This window comes from Bufo gargarizans, chromosome 6 (assembly GCF_014858855.1).
Source record: "Bufo gargarizans isolate SCDJY-AF-19 chromosome 6, ASM1485885v1, whole genome shotgun sequence".
In the NCBI taxonomy this organism is placed as follows: domain Eukaryota; kingdom Metazoa; phylum Chordata; class Amphibia; order Anura; family Bufonidae; genus Bufo; species Bufo gargarizans.
The window spans coordinates 146119666-146137440 of record NC_058085.1 but is presented as its reverse complement, the minus strand read 5'-3'; the positions used below and the strand labels follow the sequence as shown (position 1 = coordinate 146137440).

The window sequence follows — 17775 nt, the reverse complement described above, 5'->3', positions numbered from 1 at the left end:
GGACCATATAGACATTGGGGCACCGCCCTCACACCACCGCCTGCAGGGCTACCGGAATTCCAGTTCCCCCATCACTATTCTGCAGGTATTCTCTATTCTGTGAATGGACTAGTGACCGGTATAACTATGGTGTAGGTCAGTGGTTGCCAATGTGGGGTGTGAATTGTTGTTGGAGGCTTGAAGCACTGCATGTGCTTGTGGAGGCGGCTTTATAGTGTGCAGGGGTCTGGCAAGGCTGGGAGACGGCCTCCATGGAGGTCCTGACAAGATCAGCCCGCAGCTTGCTTTGCCGTCGTTATGGTAATACATCAACCGCCCAGTGTCAGTGAGAGCTGTCAGACGAAACCCCGCCCCATGACGGCGCCGCGTTCCATTTGCGGTCCACGTCAAGATATGCTTTTCTATTGGCTGCTGTTCGTCCCGCACTGGGATGATTGGCAGCTCTTCGGTCCTGTAGGAAGTGTCGCTTTGCGCCTGCGTGAGGCCTTGGAGCTCGAAGACAGAACACCCGGATATGAGGTGACCCGGAGACGCCCGCGGGTATGACAGGACACCCGAAGAAAAGTTGGGGGAGTTTGGGCCTTTGATGGTATCGGTGCGTAGAGCGTTTCTTGAAGACCTGGGACCCCTTACTGAAGGCCTGAGGCGCCGGGACGCGGACAAAGCCCGGGACGTCTCCCCCTGTGCCGCCATGGGTGAGTGCGCCAGTTATGTGCCCACCTCTGTGCAGTGCTGTAACATGGCCATCTGCGTGCACTACCCTGACCTGTGCCCTGCAGAGCATTGCACTACCCTGACCTGTGCCCTGCAGAGCATTGCACTACCCTGACCTGTGCCCTGCAGAGCATTGCACTACCCTGACCTGTGCCCTGCAGAACATTGCACTACCCTGACCTGTGCCCTGCAGAACATTGCACTACCCTGACCTGTGCCCTGCAGAACATTGCTCCACACTGACCTGTGCCCTGCAGAACATTGCTCCACACTGACCTGTGCCCTGCAGAACATTGCTCCACACTGACCTGTGCCCTGCAGAACATTGCTCCACACTGACCTGTGCCCTGCAGAACATTGCTCCACACTGACCTGTGCCCTGCAGAACATTGCTCCACACTGACCTGTGCCCTGCAGAACATTGCTCCACACTGACCTGTGCCATGCAGAAGGCTGCATTTCCCCTGAAAAAAAATTGTGCTGCCACAATATGTGACCCCCGGAAGGTTGCACTTCCCCAAACCTGTGATGACTGATGACTGCACCGGTTATGTCTCTGATACGTTGTAGATGACTGCACCGGTTATGTCTCTGATACGTTGTAGATGACTGCACCGATTATGTCTCTGATATGTTGTAGATGACTGCACCGGTTATGTCTCTGATACGTTGTAGATGACGGCACCGGTTATGTCTCTGATACGTTGTAGATGACTGCACCGGTCATGGCTCTGATACGTTGTAGATGACGGCACAGGTTATTTCTCTGATACGTTGTAGATGACGGCACCGGTCATGGCTCTGATACGTTGTAGATGACGGCACCGGTCATGGCTCTGATACGTTGTAGATGACGGCGCCGGTCATGGCTCTGATACGTTGTAGATGACGGCGCCGGTCATGGCTCTGATACGTTGTAGATGACGGCGCCGGTCATGGCTCTGATACGTTGTAGATGACGGCACCGGTCATGGCTCTGATACGTTGTAGATGACTGCACCGGTCATGGCTCTGATACGTTGTAGATGACTGCACCGGTCATGGCTCTGATACGTTGTAGATGACTGCACCGGTCATGGCTCTGATACGTTGTAGATGACTGCACCGGTCATGGCTCTGATACGTTGTAGATGACGGCACCGGTCATGGCTCTGATACGTTGTAGATGACGGCACCGGTCATGGCTCTGATACGTTGTAGATGACGGCACCGGTCATGGCTCTGATACGTTGTAGATGACGGCACCGGTCATGGCTCTGATACGTTGTAGATGACGGCACCGGTCATGGCTCTGATACGTTGTAGATGACGGCACCTTGGCTTTGTATCTTCTCCTGCCCTTGTCGCCTCCTTTCCTTGATGTATGACATTCTCCAGTCTTTAGCTGCTTGTATAGAAAAACACCACGTTGGCTTGGTTGATGTACCATTTCTTTCACCTTTTCCTTTTTATAGCGACAGGTATCGATACTAGCTTTTCTGATTTTAGATGTCTCCAGTCTGTGGCTGTCTAGCCTTTCCAACCCTCCGATTTTAAATCCACATCATGTCAATTTCAGCTACGGATTTTTATCTCCAACATAGCTTTTTCCAATGCAGATGATGAAACCCGAAGCAAAATCTAAAACAAATGTGCTACAGAATTTCCTCTCCGGAATCGTGGGAAAATCCACTCTGCGTGGCTCATGCGTAAGACCTCATGCACATGATAGTATTTTTCATCTGTGCGCTATCCGCATTTTATGTGGTTAACACACTGACCTGTTCGTTTCATGTGGATCCATGTGGCCATTCAGAAAATTGCAGCAGATGACCTATTCTGGTCCAGTCATTTCTATCGACGGGAGTGAGAAAGATGCAGAGTATACATGGAAGTTATCCGTAGTTTGTGGACTGAAATACAGACATGTGTGCATGAAGCCTAACAGCGCAGTGACGGTTTGGGCTCCGGAGCTGACACTCGTGTTTGCCGGGTGATTTACACAGCTGACACCCTTCTCTGATTCTAACCCTTTAGATGCCACTGTCTGTACTGACCCCGACATGAATGTGGTTACAGATGGGCCTCCCTCTTTCACCCCATGGACCCCAGATGTGATCGGGGTGTTGACGGTTACCATTGTAGCCACTAACAATAGGGGCCGGCCATGTATGGCTGCTTATCATAAGAAGACCTCTTGTCAGATGTAATACACTGCAGTACAGAAATATGACATCATTACAAAAGTAAAAAGTGCTTTGAAAGCTATTAAAAAAAACCTCTGTTTTTGGATTTCATGAAATAAAAAAAAAACAATAGCAAAGTTTTTGTTATTACACTTCCTGAAAAATGCATAACAAAAATCATCAAAAACTTAATGTACCTAAAAAAAAAAAAAAAAATAATATAGCACCAATGAAAATAAAATCTTGTCCTGCAAAAATGAAGCCGTCATACAACACAGGTAATGTAAAAGTAAAGCTGTAATAGGTATTTGAATAGAGCAACACCAAAGCAAAAGTGCTGATCATGTCACTAATAAAGCATGGTGAATGCCATAAAAACAAGACACCCCCCCCCCCTTCCAAAATGGCAGAATTGCTGTTTAGTTTTCCTTCCTGCTATCCCCCCCCCAAACAATTAAATGTACACATTGTATTGTACCCCAAAATGGTTACATTTAAAAAAAATACTACTTGCCCCACAAAAAAAGAAGCCATCCTATAGCAATGTCAAGGGCAAAATAAAAAATTATTAGTTTTTGAAATGCAGAGATGAAAATAAAATTGACCATGTCCTTAAGCAGGTTCATAAACTTCTCTGCACTGGTCCAAAATCACAAACCACAAAAGCATGCTGAACAGGACACTCTGTGGCTTACGTGCAAAATCCAATATCTTTCCTATGGGAGATTTTAAAAATTGTGGTTAATACTAGTTGTAGGTAAGTGATCATTCTTGGTTTGTTACGTGTCATGTGACCATACTTCATGGGATTTTTTTTCCTCCATACAGATGAGCAGGAAGCTCTCAAGTCCATTATGAAGGACCTGGTCGCCCTTCAGATGGGAAGGCGACATCGAACTACCGGAATCGAGGGGGTGAAAACGAAGACAAGCAGCCTCCCCAATAAACAGGTCAGTTTCCTCAGTCAGTACTGATGGCTGAATGGTATGATAGTTAAAGGGGTTGTAGGATAAGTGACAGCAAATGATCAATAACTGGTTAATAGAGCATCACATGTGGATTGCCCTAGCTGCCCATAGACTTTGAAAGCAATTTCACCTAATACAATGGCCATAGGAGAACTTGTTCAGCAAAGGGGTGTATACTGTACCTAGTATTGCTGTTCAGCTTCATTTGGAAGATAAGGCCGAGCTGCAATCCCGCACACAACCAGAGCACAGATGGGGAATTGTTGTATTAAAAAAAAAAAAAAAAACAGCCATGGATTTTCTAATCCTGTACAGTCATTTGGGCTAATACACCCACTCAAGACCCCTCTTTATTGCCAGAGTTTAGAGCGGCCACTGTGTAATACTACATTGCTCCTGTAGTGGCCGCTGCAGTGTGGTCATCTGCAGCTTCCTTTGGTGAGCGGCTGATTACTGGGGGTCTCTGCAGCTAGACCCATGTTGGGGTGGCGGACAGGAGGTTGTGATGGCTTCCATTTGGGACGACTCTTCTAATTTATTTCCACACAAGCATAAAATGCAGAGATGTGTTGTACTTTTTAGTAATTGTATGTGTTTTCATTATAGAATGATGTGAGGATAAAGTTTGAATACAATGGCGAGAGGCGGTGAGTAAAATTCTTCTATTTATTATTATTATTACAGAAATGCCGCAGATTTTCAGTTTTGCTGTTTAGGGTATAGGGGTAAAATAGGCAGTGAGCCAGCAGTAAAATCTGCATGAGATATCAATGGTGGAAATATTCCGCCAGATATAGCCTTACCCTAAGATGTTCAATTGCAGGTCATGATCATGCTGTGTTTTTTTTTTTTTTTTTTTTTTTTTTTTTTTTTTATAGCAGTTTTCCAAAATTACGTATGAGTGAGAAATTATGGGTTTTAGCTGATGACTTGATACAATCTCTGTCCTGCGTGCCAGACTGATATACACTGATATGTTGTATTGAGCTGCAGAACTTATTCAGGAGATTTTTCCGTCTCTGACTTTAAGGGCTGTTTCACACGAGCGGATGCCGTGCGTGACATCCGCTGCGTGAATGACAGCCAAGACCCAATGCGGACAGCAGAAGCACAGAGCAGTAACATGATTGATAATGCTCCGTGCCCCTCTGTGATCTCTTTACTATGAAATCATGGTGACAACTTTATCTCACTGTGATTTCGTAGTAAAGAGATCACAGAGAGGCACGGAGCATTATCAGTCATGTTACTGCTCCGTGCCTCTGCAGTCCGCATCGGGTCTTGGCTGTCATTCACGCAGCGGATGTCACGCACGGCATCCGCTCGTGTGAAACAGCCCTAAGAGTTTTTACTCGCATACCTGGAGGACGGGCTTTCCTTTCAGTATCTCATCCATCACCTGCATCTCCTAGGATGCATTGTTAACTCCTTCCTCCCCTGCATAGAAAACAGCCCCTCACATGCAGCCCCAGAGATACATGTGGTACGTAATGCCCCCAGAACTGCCTTCTCCACTGTCTGGAGAAAGATACAGCTACGTATTTCTATGAAATTTAGAATTTGGAATGAATGAAAGCTGTCTGGACCTCTTCATCTGCTTTTCTGTGAGATCACTACACCAGCACTGAGGGGAGAAGAACAGGGAAGCTACTGAGCTTGTTGGTCCACTGCTGAACGCAAAAGAAAGTGGACCAGAAAGGTAAACAGCAGGGGGCGCTAGCAGAGAGGAAAATGTAATGGGGGAGATTTATCATAGCTGCCCATAGCAACCAGTCAGATCCTTTTATAAATTGAAAGGTGGAATCTGATTGGTTGCTGTGGGCAATTAAGGCCTGTTTACGGAAAAAACGCTGCTTGGAGTGCTATTTGTCCGGCCGCTTCTTGCATTTTATGCTGGGTTGCGGATAGATCTCCGATGGTCCCCATTTTAGTGAATGGAGCCAGACGGTATCTTGGCAGTGCATGCACGGTGGCACCCGGTATTCATAGATCTGCGTACCGCAAATGTGAAACAAGCCTATGCCAGTTTTCCTTTGCAGCGGCTTTGAGAAATCTCCCCAATGTACATAAAAAACTTTACAGTATTTTATTGCATGTATATTGCAGTAATACTTAATTTGAAATGCCCTATTCGTTGCATAGTGCTACTTTTTGTGGGATAACTCCTTTTAATGATGATAATGGAGCTGAGCTGTGATACCAAGCACAGCCGCTATACAATGTAGACTGCTGCGAGCGCCAGTGCCTTCTCAAACAGCTGATAACTGGGGGTCCCTGATGTTGGACCCTCACTGAGCAGATACTGATGACCTATCCTGAGGCTAAAAACTTTTCATTTGGCATAAATAATCAGGGCAGGTTTTCAGTCTTCATTTAATTTTTCTGTTTACACACACAAGCCTAGATCATAAAAATGGTGAGAAATTGGATCCAAAAGTGCATTTTCACTATACGATAATTAAAGGGAACCTGTCACCGGGATTTTGTGTATAGAGGTGAGGACATGGGTTGCTAGATGGCCGCTAGCACATCCGCAATACCCAGTCCCCATAGCCCTGTGTGCTTTTATTGTGTAAAAAAACGATTTGATAGATATGCAAATTAACCTGAGATGAGTCCGGCGTGAAGGAGCCCAGCACCGCCCTGCATCCTCAGAATCTTCTCCTTGCTCCCCGACGTCCGAAAGCTAGAGCGCCGTAATCTCGCGATGCGCAAGTGCAGTTCGTTCCCTGAGGCTGATGCCAGCACAGGGAAGGAACACTTACGACACTGCTAGCTTGTGCATCGCAAAATTACGGCGCTCTCTGGCTTTGTGACGTCGGGGAGCAAGGAGAAGATTCTGAGGATGCGGGGCGGTGCTGGGCCCCTTCACGCTGGACTCATCTCAGGTTAATTTGCATATTTATCAAATCGTTTTATTACAAAATAAAAGCACACAGAGCTATGGGGACTGGGTATTGCAGATGTGCTAGCGGCCATCTAGCAACCCATGTCCTCAGCTCTATACCCAAAATCCTGGTGACAGGTTCCCTTTAAGTTGTGTTCTTCCAAAATCAGCCAACCCTTTGACCTCTTAACGCATTATGTGCCCACATTTGTATGGAGCGGGTTGCTGCGGTGAGCCCACTCTATACATGGTGGGTGCTGGCTGTATAATAATAGAATATTAGGGTGAATGGGACAAGGGGTCAAAAGACTCCAGGTTCTAGCCCCCGAAGAAAGCTAATAGTTAATAAATAAAAGGTGAAAAAAGTTAAGGGGAAAGTTGTGAGGGGATAAATAATAAAAAAATATCAGGCAGTTGCGCTGTTCACCAGTATATTTGTGTAACGTCACTAAGATACACTGTACTGTGACTACTGCAGGGCCTGAGAGGGCAGAGCATGACGAAAGGATTTTAAAGGGGTTCAGCCCTTAACCCAGACATAACCCATTCTTCACTCATTTAGTAATGTGAAGCATTGGAGCATTTCTTGCTCCGATGTCCCCCCCCCCCCCCCCCCCAAGGGCAAGAGCGGAGACATATGCATAGCAGTGATCTTGGTGACGTTAACAGCGCTGCCCTAAAACAGCCTAGGGCAGCGCTATAAAACAGCTCATTTGTGCCGATTACGTCACTGGGGTCACTGCTATGCAGAAGTCGTTGCCTAGCATAGTGCGGAAAGCCTGGGATGTCACCAGTGATGAAGAAAAATCCCTTGTCCTGCTCTGATGCTCCACTCATACATGGTAAATGAGCGAAGATGAGGTTATGTGCAGGTTCAGCTCTGAACCCGGACAACCCCTTTAAGTTTTTTGCTAGTTGAGCTTCTGTCATACTCCTACCCCCCAGGCCCCATACTAGACAAAACACAATGGGGCAGATTTAGTATTACTATGTTACATTTAGACTTTTTATTTTTTTTAGGCCTAGACTAGGTGCACCAAATGTATCACAGTGGTCCATGCTCTAGAATAAGTTTAGTGCATCTTTACCGACTTTTGTCCAGCTTTATGCTACCTCATGGTTGGCATTAGACCTTTTTTGGTCTGGGGGCTGTATTGTCACATCACTCTATTTCAAGGTGCGGCAAAACAAAACAAAAAAAAAAAAAGTTAATCAGCGCTTGTCATTGCTTTGTCATTCAGTTCTCTTGATTATCGGTAGCACATTCCTGATTACACGGTGAGATGTGCTGACGATAATCGTACATCTTTCATCCTGATAAAATATGCAAATCAGCCGACAAACGAGTGATTATCAGCGGCACGATCATACCGGCCAGATATCAGGAACGAGCGTATCTATGAAGACTTGTTCCCAGTAATTGTCCTGAATATCGTGCCGTGTAACAGGGACTTAGAGATTTCCTGGTAAAAAAAAGATTTTTAACACCTTCCTGCAGCGTGGGCCTGAAACAGAAGATTCATACTCTCCTGCTCCCTGCCGCTCCCACTGTCTCCATCTTCTGGTTCCGGCGCTGTTTACATCCGGTTGGCTATGGGCATAGTCACTTGTATCTCTCCAGCCAATGACTGGCTTCAGTGGTGATGAGGCCACAAGCAGCGTTTCGCCGCTGAAACTGGAGAGGCGCTCCGGGACCGGCAGATGGAGACAGCGAGGTCAGTATGGAGCAGGAAAGTATGAATCTTCAGTTTCAGGGACCATACTGCAGGAACTTGTTAAAAGTCATCTTTCCTGGGAAACCCAAGTGGCGACATTTCCTTCCTGCCTCCTATTCACAAATGAGCGCTTTCCTTCACTGCAGAGGACTGTGCTCACTGGTTCTTACCGCCTCCTGCACCCAGTTATAGGGGCCCTGCAGTAACCAGTAAGCACTTTCCCTGAGGGCTCACGCACACGGCCATTGTTTTGGGCCGCATCTGATTTCGCTTTTTTTTTTTTGCAGCTCTTATGCGGACCCATTCACTTCAGTGTGCTGTCCGCATCCATTATTTAGTTCCGCAAAATGCAGAACACATGTGGCTGGTATCCGTGTTTTGCGGACCGCAAAACACAGCACGGTCGTATGTATGAAGCCCTATTATTTTTCCCTCCTGGTATGGAAATGAATAGCATCGGTACAGGGAGGAGGAGACGCCAGGGTTTCTCAATGGACGTCTCCTTCTCCCTGGCTGTGATCTGTCCAATCACAGCGGAGAGCGTCACAGCCAGGCAGAAAAAGCTCAGCTTCTCCCTGGCTCTCCTCCTCCCACTCTACTGCTCTGCAGATTGTTCTTCCTGATTTTCTCGGAGATCCATCAGAGAGCTGCTCTGTTGGCTCAATCTGTAGACCTTGTGTGCTTTTCCAGCAGCTTGTAAACCCTCATAAATTCCTATAAGGCCTCTTGCACACGACTGTAGTTTTGGTCCATGTCTGATCTGCATTTTTTGCGTTCGGAAACAGATCTATTCTTTTCTATAGGAATGGAAAAAATGCGCCATGCACACGGTTTGTATCCATGTGCATGAGACCTAACGCTGATAAGAGTTTAGCCTTAGGCTACTTTCACACTGGCATTTTGGCTTTCCGTTTCTTAGATCCATTCAGGGCTCTCACAAGCGGTCCAAAACGCATCAGTTTTGGCCTAATGCATTCTGAATGGAAAAGGATCCGCTCAGAATGCATCAGTTTGCCTCAGTTTCCATTCCGCTTTGGAGGCGGACACCAAAACGCCGTCTGATGAAACTGAGCCAAACGGATCCGTTCTGACACACAATGTAAGTCAATGGGGAGGGATCAGTTTTCTATGACAATCTGGCACAATAGAAAACTGATCCGTCCTCTATTGACTTTCAATGGTGTTCAAGACGGATCCGTCTTGGCTATGTTAAAGATAATACAAACGGATCCGTTCTAAACAGATGCAGACGGTTGTATTATCTGAACCGATCCGTCTGTACAGATCCATGACGGATCCACACCAAACGCGAAACTAGCCTTAGCTCTGTCAGCTCCAAAGCACCCTCCACCAAACTAGAGTAAGTGGTGTATAGTATAAGTAGTGCTCCTACAAACCAGCAGTACAATGCATTGAGAGGACTTTTCCTTGAGTTCAGGAGTCCTCTCAGTGCATTCTACTGCTGCTTTGTGGGAGTACAGCATCAAAATACAAGCGAGTATGAAGATAAAAATGACATAACTGGACTCCGCACCACTTACATTATAAACCACTTTACACTATAAACCACAGTTTGGGGGGTGTTTCGGAGCTGACAAACTCCCTTTTAAATGAGTGTTTAAAAATTAGAAAATTCTTAATAAAGACCAATTGGAAATGTTTTTAGTCCAAGATAAGTAGAATGCAGTAATAAAAATGCCCCTAAAGGTGTACATAGCCTTTAGTGCTCATGAACATGACCGTATGTATTTTGCGTTCCGCAATAAACACTAATGGCGTTCGTGTGCATTCCATATTTTGTGGAACGGAACAGCTGGCCCCTAATAGAACAGTACTATCCTTGTCCGTAATGCGGACAATAATAGAACATGTTCTATTTTTTCGCAGAATGGAAATACGGACATACGGAAACGGAATGCGAGTAAGTTCAGTTTTATTTTTAATTTTTTTCAGACCCAATGAAATGAATGATTCCGTATACGGTCCGCAAAAAAACGGAACGGCCACGGAAAGAAAATACGTTTGTGTGCATGAGACCTAAAAGGGGTTCTCTGGAAATAATGAGCAGCTCGCCTCTATAAGCTGAGGATTTATACTTACCTGGTCTCCGGCGTGTCCGTGTTCCAGTCCCTGCAGTCTTTACATCCGGCACAGCATGGGCATGGCTGGAGAGGAGGATGTGACCAATGACTGGTCTCAGCAGTGGCATGGCCACATCACTGCTGAGGCCAGTCATTGGCTACGGTGGAGCATGTGATTGTGCCAGATGTAAACATTGTGGATGCGGGAACATGGACTCTTGGGGAGCAGGTAAGTACGAATCCTCAACTCGGTGAGGCAGGCTGCTGGCAACTGCTAAAATGTCACTATCCCTGGAGTACCCCTTCAAGCTATGCCCCTTTCCTTGAAGCTTTTTGTCTTTCAAGCTGCAAAGAGTATCTAAAACGCATCATAAATCTGACGCCAGGGATGTACGCCAGTCTTCTGGCCCTGAATTCTGTTGCATTTAGCGGAGTAGATCTGTTTAATTGTATAAGTTTTTCCTGGAGTGTTCGTCAGGGATTGTAGAGCGGTTTCTTCTCGGAACCTGCTGCGCCATGTGGGGTCTTTGATTTTATTGCGCTCCCACATTAACACTTGCGAGTGGCGGTGTTGTCATTTGGTAAATTCTAGTTTTATATGTGTTCAGCCCAGGAATGTATGCAGCGCCGTCAATGGCCTAATTGTGAACCGGCCCTGGCTCCCTCTGATCCCTAACCTCATTTTCCCCCGTCTTAAGGGTCTCTGATTTACAGACAGGAGCCTGGAAATAGCCTGACGGCTGCCAGATCTGACCACAGCTATGTGAGATGGCCGGGGGCTCAGCGGTGTGGATTTATAGGCAGTGGCTGAGCTCAGGCCATGAGGAGCGAGCAGAAGACTTCCTACTAGAGGTGGAAGGTTCAGCCGACTATTAGCGAACACTGGCGCAGTCTGTGCCCGTTTGGTGCTTGATATTCTAGGAATGTCCCTTGTGGTTTCCTCTCTTTCCAGAGAAACGTATCTGTTAACAGCCTAATGAAGCCCCATCGCCGTCCACATGACAGCCCCTGAAAGGCATTCACATATAGAGTCCTATGGTCCTGCCAGCAACGTTCTGGCCAAAAATGGAGAATGTCAGACGAGGCCTCTCTCAGAGCATCTGGGCCAGGCCAAAAATCATTAGAGATTCAGCAGCTCCGTCTTCTGCTCATTAGTATTTCCCACATAAGTAGTTGGATCTTTAGGGAGAGCATGCAAGAGCATGAAGAGACACTCTAATTCTGATCTTTCCCTTTACTGTGCAAGAGAATGCCAGCTACTGCCCCCTGGCAGATTGTGGAGAGCTAGTGTAGTCCTTATGCCCCTAAACACCACATATCTTCAGGTCTGAGAACTTCCAAAGCTACTCAATAATTAACCATATGCTGTCTGGTTCTAACGATCCTTTGGATGACCGATCGGCTGCATTCCGCCTGACACCTTTTATGTATGGCCCTTAAAGGAAACATATTGCCAATTTTTTTTTTTCTGCTTGTTAAAACCAGATAGTAGCACATATCCTTTTTTGCTAATCTCTCTTTATTTTTTTGCTTGCAGATGTATTTATTCCATTTCCTAAACATGATTATGAGGTCGGCCATCTTGCCTGAGCTGTTCTTAACAGCATTTAGAAAGCATTAAAGGGGCTTTCTGGGATTTTAATATTGATGACCCATCCTCAGGATAGGTCATCAAAATCAGATCGGCGGGAGTCCAACACCTCCGTCCATCAGCTGGTTGAAGAGAAGGCCACTTTCCGTGTGAGCGCAGCCTCCCCTTCATTGTTTACCTGCTCGCCGTCGATGGTGTAATTACAAGAAGCTGGCGCATTCACTTCTATGGGACGGCTCTGTAGCGTACACTTGAATAGGAAGGAGCCATCATATGTAAGTGAATGGGACGGCTTCTTGTAATTACACCTGCTCACTGCTGCAATGTCGACGGCGAGCAGGTAAACAATGAAGAGAAGGCTGCACTCACACGGAGCTTGGCCTTCTCTTCAACCAGCTGATCGGGGGTGCCGGGTGTCGGACTAAATGCTGTTAAAAACAACTCAAGCAAGATGGCCGACCCCATAATCTTTTTCAGGAAAATGACCGACATACTCTGTGACCTGTGCAGAGGTCATTGTACAAGGAAAGAATAGATAAGACGTGACAATCGCCTATTGTGAATGGTGGATCCTGTCTTATCGGTCATTATAATCCTGCCTGTAATTATATAATCTCTGAGTACAGATAAGCAGGTAACTGCAGTGATCTGTACAGATTAAAAAGTGGCGCCAATAATAAGACTTGGTGGCCACTGCAAAAACTGCAGGATTTTATTTAAATACAGATATTGACCTGGAAAATAAACTAAAAATAACAGAATAAAAAATTCTGTAAAAATATGTTACATAAAAACATAATTTAAACAATAGGTAATTTTCTGATGACACATTCCACTTAAATGGCCGCTAGCACATCCGCAATACCCAGTCCCCATAGCTCTGTGTGCTTTTTATTGTGTAAAAAAAACTGATTTGATACATATGCAAATTAACCTGAGATGAGTCCTGTACGTGAGATGAGTCAGGGACAGGACTCATCTCAGGTTAATTTGCATATGTATCAAATCGTTTTTTTTTTTACACCATAAAAGCGCACAGAGCTATGGGCACTGGGTATTGCGGATGTGCTAGCGGCCATCTAGCAACCCATGTCCTCAGCTCTATACACAAAATCCAGGTGACAGGTTCCCTTTAAGGCTGCATGGTACCTATTGGATGCAACTGGTCTCTATAGATCATATCTCAGCAGCAGTAGTGTAATTCTATACCATTGTATCTGTGTCTCCTGTCTGGAATTTCCTGCCTGGTCCCACTGGCATTGTATGCAAATGAGTTTTTGCAGGCATCCTAGAACATGGTGCCTATTGTAGGAGAATGTCAGTGCAAGCTGCAGTATAGGTATATGATAAACTGGAGTAATAAGGTTTGTACTGGGTGATGTTAAAGCCTGTATTACACCTGACGATTTTTCGTCAGATAATCGCTAACAAGCATTCGTATGAACGCTCGTTAGCCATCATCTTGTAGAGTAATGCTGACGCCGATGAACTAGCAAACGCTCGTTCATCGGGCAATCCAAATCTTTTGACATGTAAAAAGATTATCGTTTGCAGGCGGCAGATCGTGGTGTCTAATAACGACATGCCGTCAGCAAACCACTATAAAGCATGGGGACGAGCAATGGCATAGCGATCACTCCTCCCCATGCTGTGGAGGAGATCGCTGCATGTAATAGCAGAGGTCTCCTCCTCTAGGAACACTTCCCTCCTGACAATCGTCTGCCACATCGGGCTGTGTAATATAGCCTTAAAGGAAACCTGTCACCATGAAAATGCGACGTAAGCTAAAGGCAGCATATTATAGAGCAGGAAGAGCTGAGCAGAATGATATATAGTTTTATAGCAAAAGATTCAGAAAAACCTGTAATTCATGCATTTAAATTTCTGCTGATTCTGGACTTGGAAGTCAATGAGGTGGAGCTATCAGTGATTGACAGCTATCTCTGTATAAACAATCATAGAAGGAAGGCCATCAATCACTGATTTCAAAGCCCAGAATCAGCAGGAATTTAAAGGGGTTGTCCAGCCTTTTAGTACTGATAACCTATCCTCAGGATAGGTCATTAATATCAGAACAGCGGGGTCCGACACTTGACACCCCTGCCGATCAGCTGTATGAGGAGACGGCGCGAGCAGTGTGCACTGTCTGTGGCAAGCGGTGAACAGGAAGAGAGGCGGGAGATGGCACGTGTTGGACCCCCACCGAACTGATACTGATGACTAGGGAAAACAAAGTATTATGCGAATAGACTTCTGATGTTTCATCCGAAGTCGATTTGCTCATCCCTATTGATGACCTTTCCTAAGAATAGGTCATCAATAGTAAAAGCCTGGAGAACTCCTGCTTGAATTACAGGCTTTACTTAATCTTTTCCTATCAAACTATATATGTCTGCTCAGCTCCTCCTGCTGAATATATATATATATATCTATCTATATCTATATCTATATCCTGCTGCTTGCAGCTCCGACACCATGTTCAACATGACAGGTTCCCTTTAAGACAAGTATAAGGCAATTGGTGTTATAAAAATCCAACATTGTCTTAGATTTTTTTATTTAGATTTTTTTTATATGCAAAGAGGCATCTCCCAGGAAATTAAACATCTCGGGAGTGCCATCTTGTGAAAGTGACTCCCTACGAGTCAAACTTTTTAACAAGCCGTGGGACATGACAATGAAAAATAGCCAAGTCTGATATCCATCTGTAGACAGCTGTGTGCATGCCCCTCATTAGTACAGAGGAGAATTTATATATATATATATATATATATATATATATATATAATATAATATAATTTGGTATTGAATTGAGTAATTTGCTGTCACTGGATACAACTTTTTGGTTTCTGAAATTATAATCTTAATCTTCATGTGATTCTATTACAACCAAGTGAGATTAAATGAGCAGTGGTTATAGTCAGGGCCGTCTTTACCAAGGGGCAAAAGGGGCAGCTGCCCTGGGCCCAGTTGCTCCTGGGGGGCCCAAGGCAGCTGCCTCTTGAGCCCTGCTAGCTACTGCCTCGGGTGTCAGGCTGTCGGCTACACAGGCATCATGATCGTACTGTGTTAATGATCTTAATTCTAGGACCTTTTAATGAGTTTTGCTCTAGGACCTTAATGACATCATTACCATGTGACCAGTAACCTAGCAATTACTGGTCACATGGCTATGAGGTCATCACAGGTCCTACTGAGTGTTGCAGAGGTTAACTGTGGAGCTTTTTTGTGTAAAGATTACATCAGAAAAAGGTGACAGGGGCTGTTATGTTAATATACTGTAAACTACTGTATAGTGGGGTGCTGTATACTGGGGGGGGGGGGGGGTGGGCTGTATACTGTGGTGGGCTGTATACTGTGTGGTGGGCTGTATACTGTGGGGGGCCTGTATAGTGTGGGGGGGTGTGCTGTACTGCTGTACTGTATAGTGTGGGGGGCTGTATCGTGTATAGTCTGGGGTGCTGTATACAGTGAGGTGTTGTATACCGTGAGGTGCTGTATACTGTGGGCTGCTATACTGCTCTACTATATACTGTGGGGTACTGTATAGTGTGGGGTGCTAAACTGCATACTGTGTGGTGCTGTATACTATAGGGTGCTATACTGCATACTGTGGGGTGCTGGGTTGCACTGTAACACTAGGGTGAGCCGAGCTCTGGTCTCCTTCCTGCAGAGCGGTGCCCACTTCCAGCCTGAGCCCCGAGCACTGATCCTGAGCCGCTGGAGTCTTCAGAACTGGAAGTATTTACAGTCATTCACTGGACTCTACCAGATGTGTGGATTTTTTGTGTGTGTGTTGTGGTGGAGGGCGTGATTGCCTGCTAAGGTGTGGGAAGGCGGGATCCAGGGGGCCCAAGTAAATTTTTGCCCAGGGTCCAATCAATATTAAAGATGGCCCTGGTTATAGTGACACCTGCAGGCCGTTTGTGGTGCTACACTCATTTTTATTTTATGTATTTTTTTTTTCTGCACGCGAACATGTGCACAAAATGTATATTTAACATTCAGTGTACATCAAAATGACTTGTTAAGTTTATTATAGTCAGGAACTGTGATTGGTCATTCACTTCAGTCCACAGGCACAGTGGTACACAGATGTTATTGGACCCAACAAGGAAGCATCATATCCTCCCATTACCATGAGATTACTGATACATGTACAACCTTTTATTTAGTGGGGAAGGGGGGGATTTAAAAAAAAAAATGCTCCGTCACATCCGCTTCATCTGACTTCTGTGTCTAAAAAGGTGGACCAGGTGCTTCATAACTGACGCTTATTCTGAACACCATACCTCTCAATGTGTTTATACCAGACAGCTGGCCTAAATACAATGTAAATCCCCCCCCCCCCCCCCCCCATCACCACCACCAGCACAGCGATGTGCCTCCTGCTTCCCTTAATATAGTACATAATAAAACTTTCTTCCTGCAGCCACCACTAGAGGGAGCTCAGTGCATAGGAGTATATACAGTTACTACTGAAATTAACGGAAGCTGTAAAATAAAATTAAAAAAATCTCCCCTTAGTGGCGGCTGCCTGAATTGCCACGGATTTAAGTTGGAAACAAAGGAAAGAGTAGAGCCCAGACTCCCTTCATCCATCCCCCCCTGTGCAGCCGCATGGTCCTCCTCCATGTTAAATACGCCACTGCCAAAAGGATCATCATTTTAGGATATCCCAGTGTTCTGTCAGTCCCATACAAGTGAGTGGACTGGTAGACCAACATGCACATTACCATTCTTTTCAAAGAGGGAACTCTGAAAACACTAATTCTTGGGATCTTAGAGGACCCCCATTCAAGGCCCGATATTTATCATCTATCCTAGGATAGGTGATAAATAATTTTCATGCAGGAACCCCTTTAGGAGTAGTTGCTAAAATTCTGGCTAGGGGGAGTTCAGAAGCTTGCTACAAATGATTAAGGTAGGCATCTCAAACTGCGGCCCTCCAGCTGTTGCAAAACTACAACTCCCACAATGCCCTGCTGTCGGCTAATACCTGTAGGCTGTCCGGGCATGCTGGGAGATGTAGTTTTGCAACAGCTGGAGTGCCGCAGTTTGCGATCCCTGGATTAAGGCATTGATCTCAATAATAAAACTTAATTTAATAAGTTCCTACGGCTCCCCCTAGTGTTTGCAGCAGCCTGTATGTTCTCTATGCAGCTGGTTTAGAGCACTCCACAATATGCAAAGAGGTATCTCCCAAGGGAGAGAGTCCTGTCGCCAGGTCCACCTATTGTAAGTGGCTGTCTGAGTCAAGATCCAGCTTTCCAACAAGCCTTGGTATTTGAAAAGGGAATATCTGAACTGCGACCATTATAAATGTATATTAAGAAATGAATAGGCCCTGAAAACACATAATGATAAGAACATATAACTTCTAGTAATGTGTCCATTCATTCTGACCAGTCAGTGCATATACTGATGCGTCTCTATCACACAGGATCCTGCAGTTCCCTCGGCCTGTAAAGATTGAGGATGTGGAGCAGAAAGTGAAGGTAGCCTTCGGACAGCAGATGGACCTGCATTACATGAACAATGAGGTAAGGTTGGCCTGAAATACAAGTAGTGTAACATTCCATTTATCCGCCATCTCGAAATCCGGTACAGAGTAAATAGGACCTTTCAGCCCTCATGACATGCTTGTTTTAATA

The 17775-nt window shown here is 45.5% G+C and overlaps 1 protein-coding gene across 1 annotated transcript in view; it reads left to right on the top strand.

Annotated features, from left to right (window-relative positions):
- Positions 1–468: 468 nt before the first annotated feature.
- The window catches only part of MAP3K3 (mitogen-activated protein kinase kinase kinase 3), a 34528-nt gene continuing 17221 nt past the window's right edge, over positions 469–17775 (top strand). Inside the window, exons 1-4 of the mRNA XM_044298310.1 lie at positions 469–695; positions 3708–3829; positions 4454–4494; positions 17565–17664. Of these exons, the coding sequence (XP_044154245.1) occupies positions 587–695; positions 3708–3829; positions 4454–4494; positions 17565–17664 (372 nt within the window). The 5' untranslated portion in view covers positions 469–586. The remainder of the gene's footprint in view (positions 696–3707; positions 3830–4453; positions 4495–17564; positions 17665–17775) is intronic.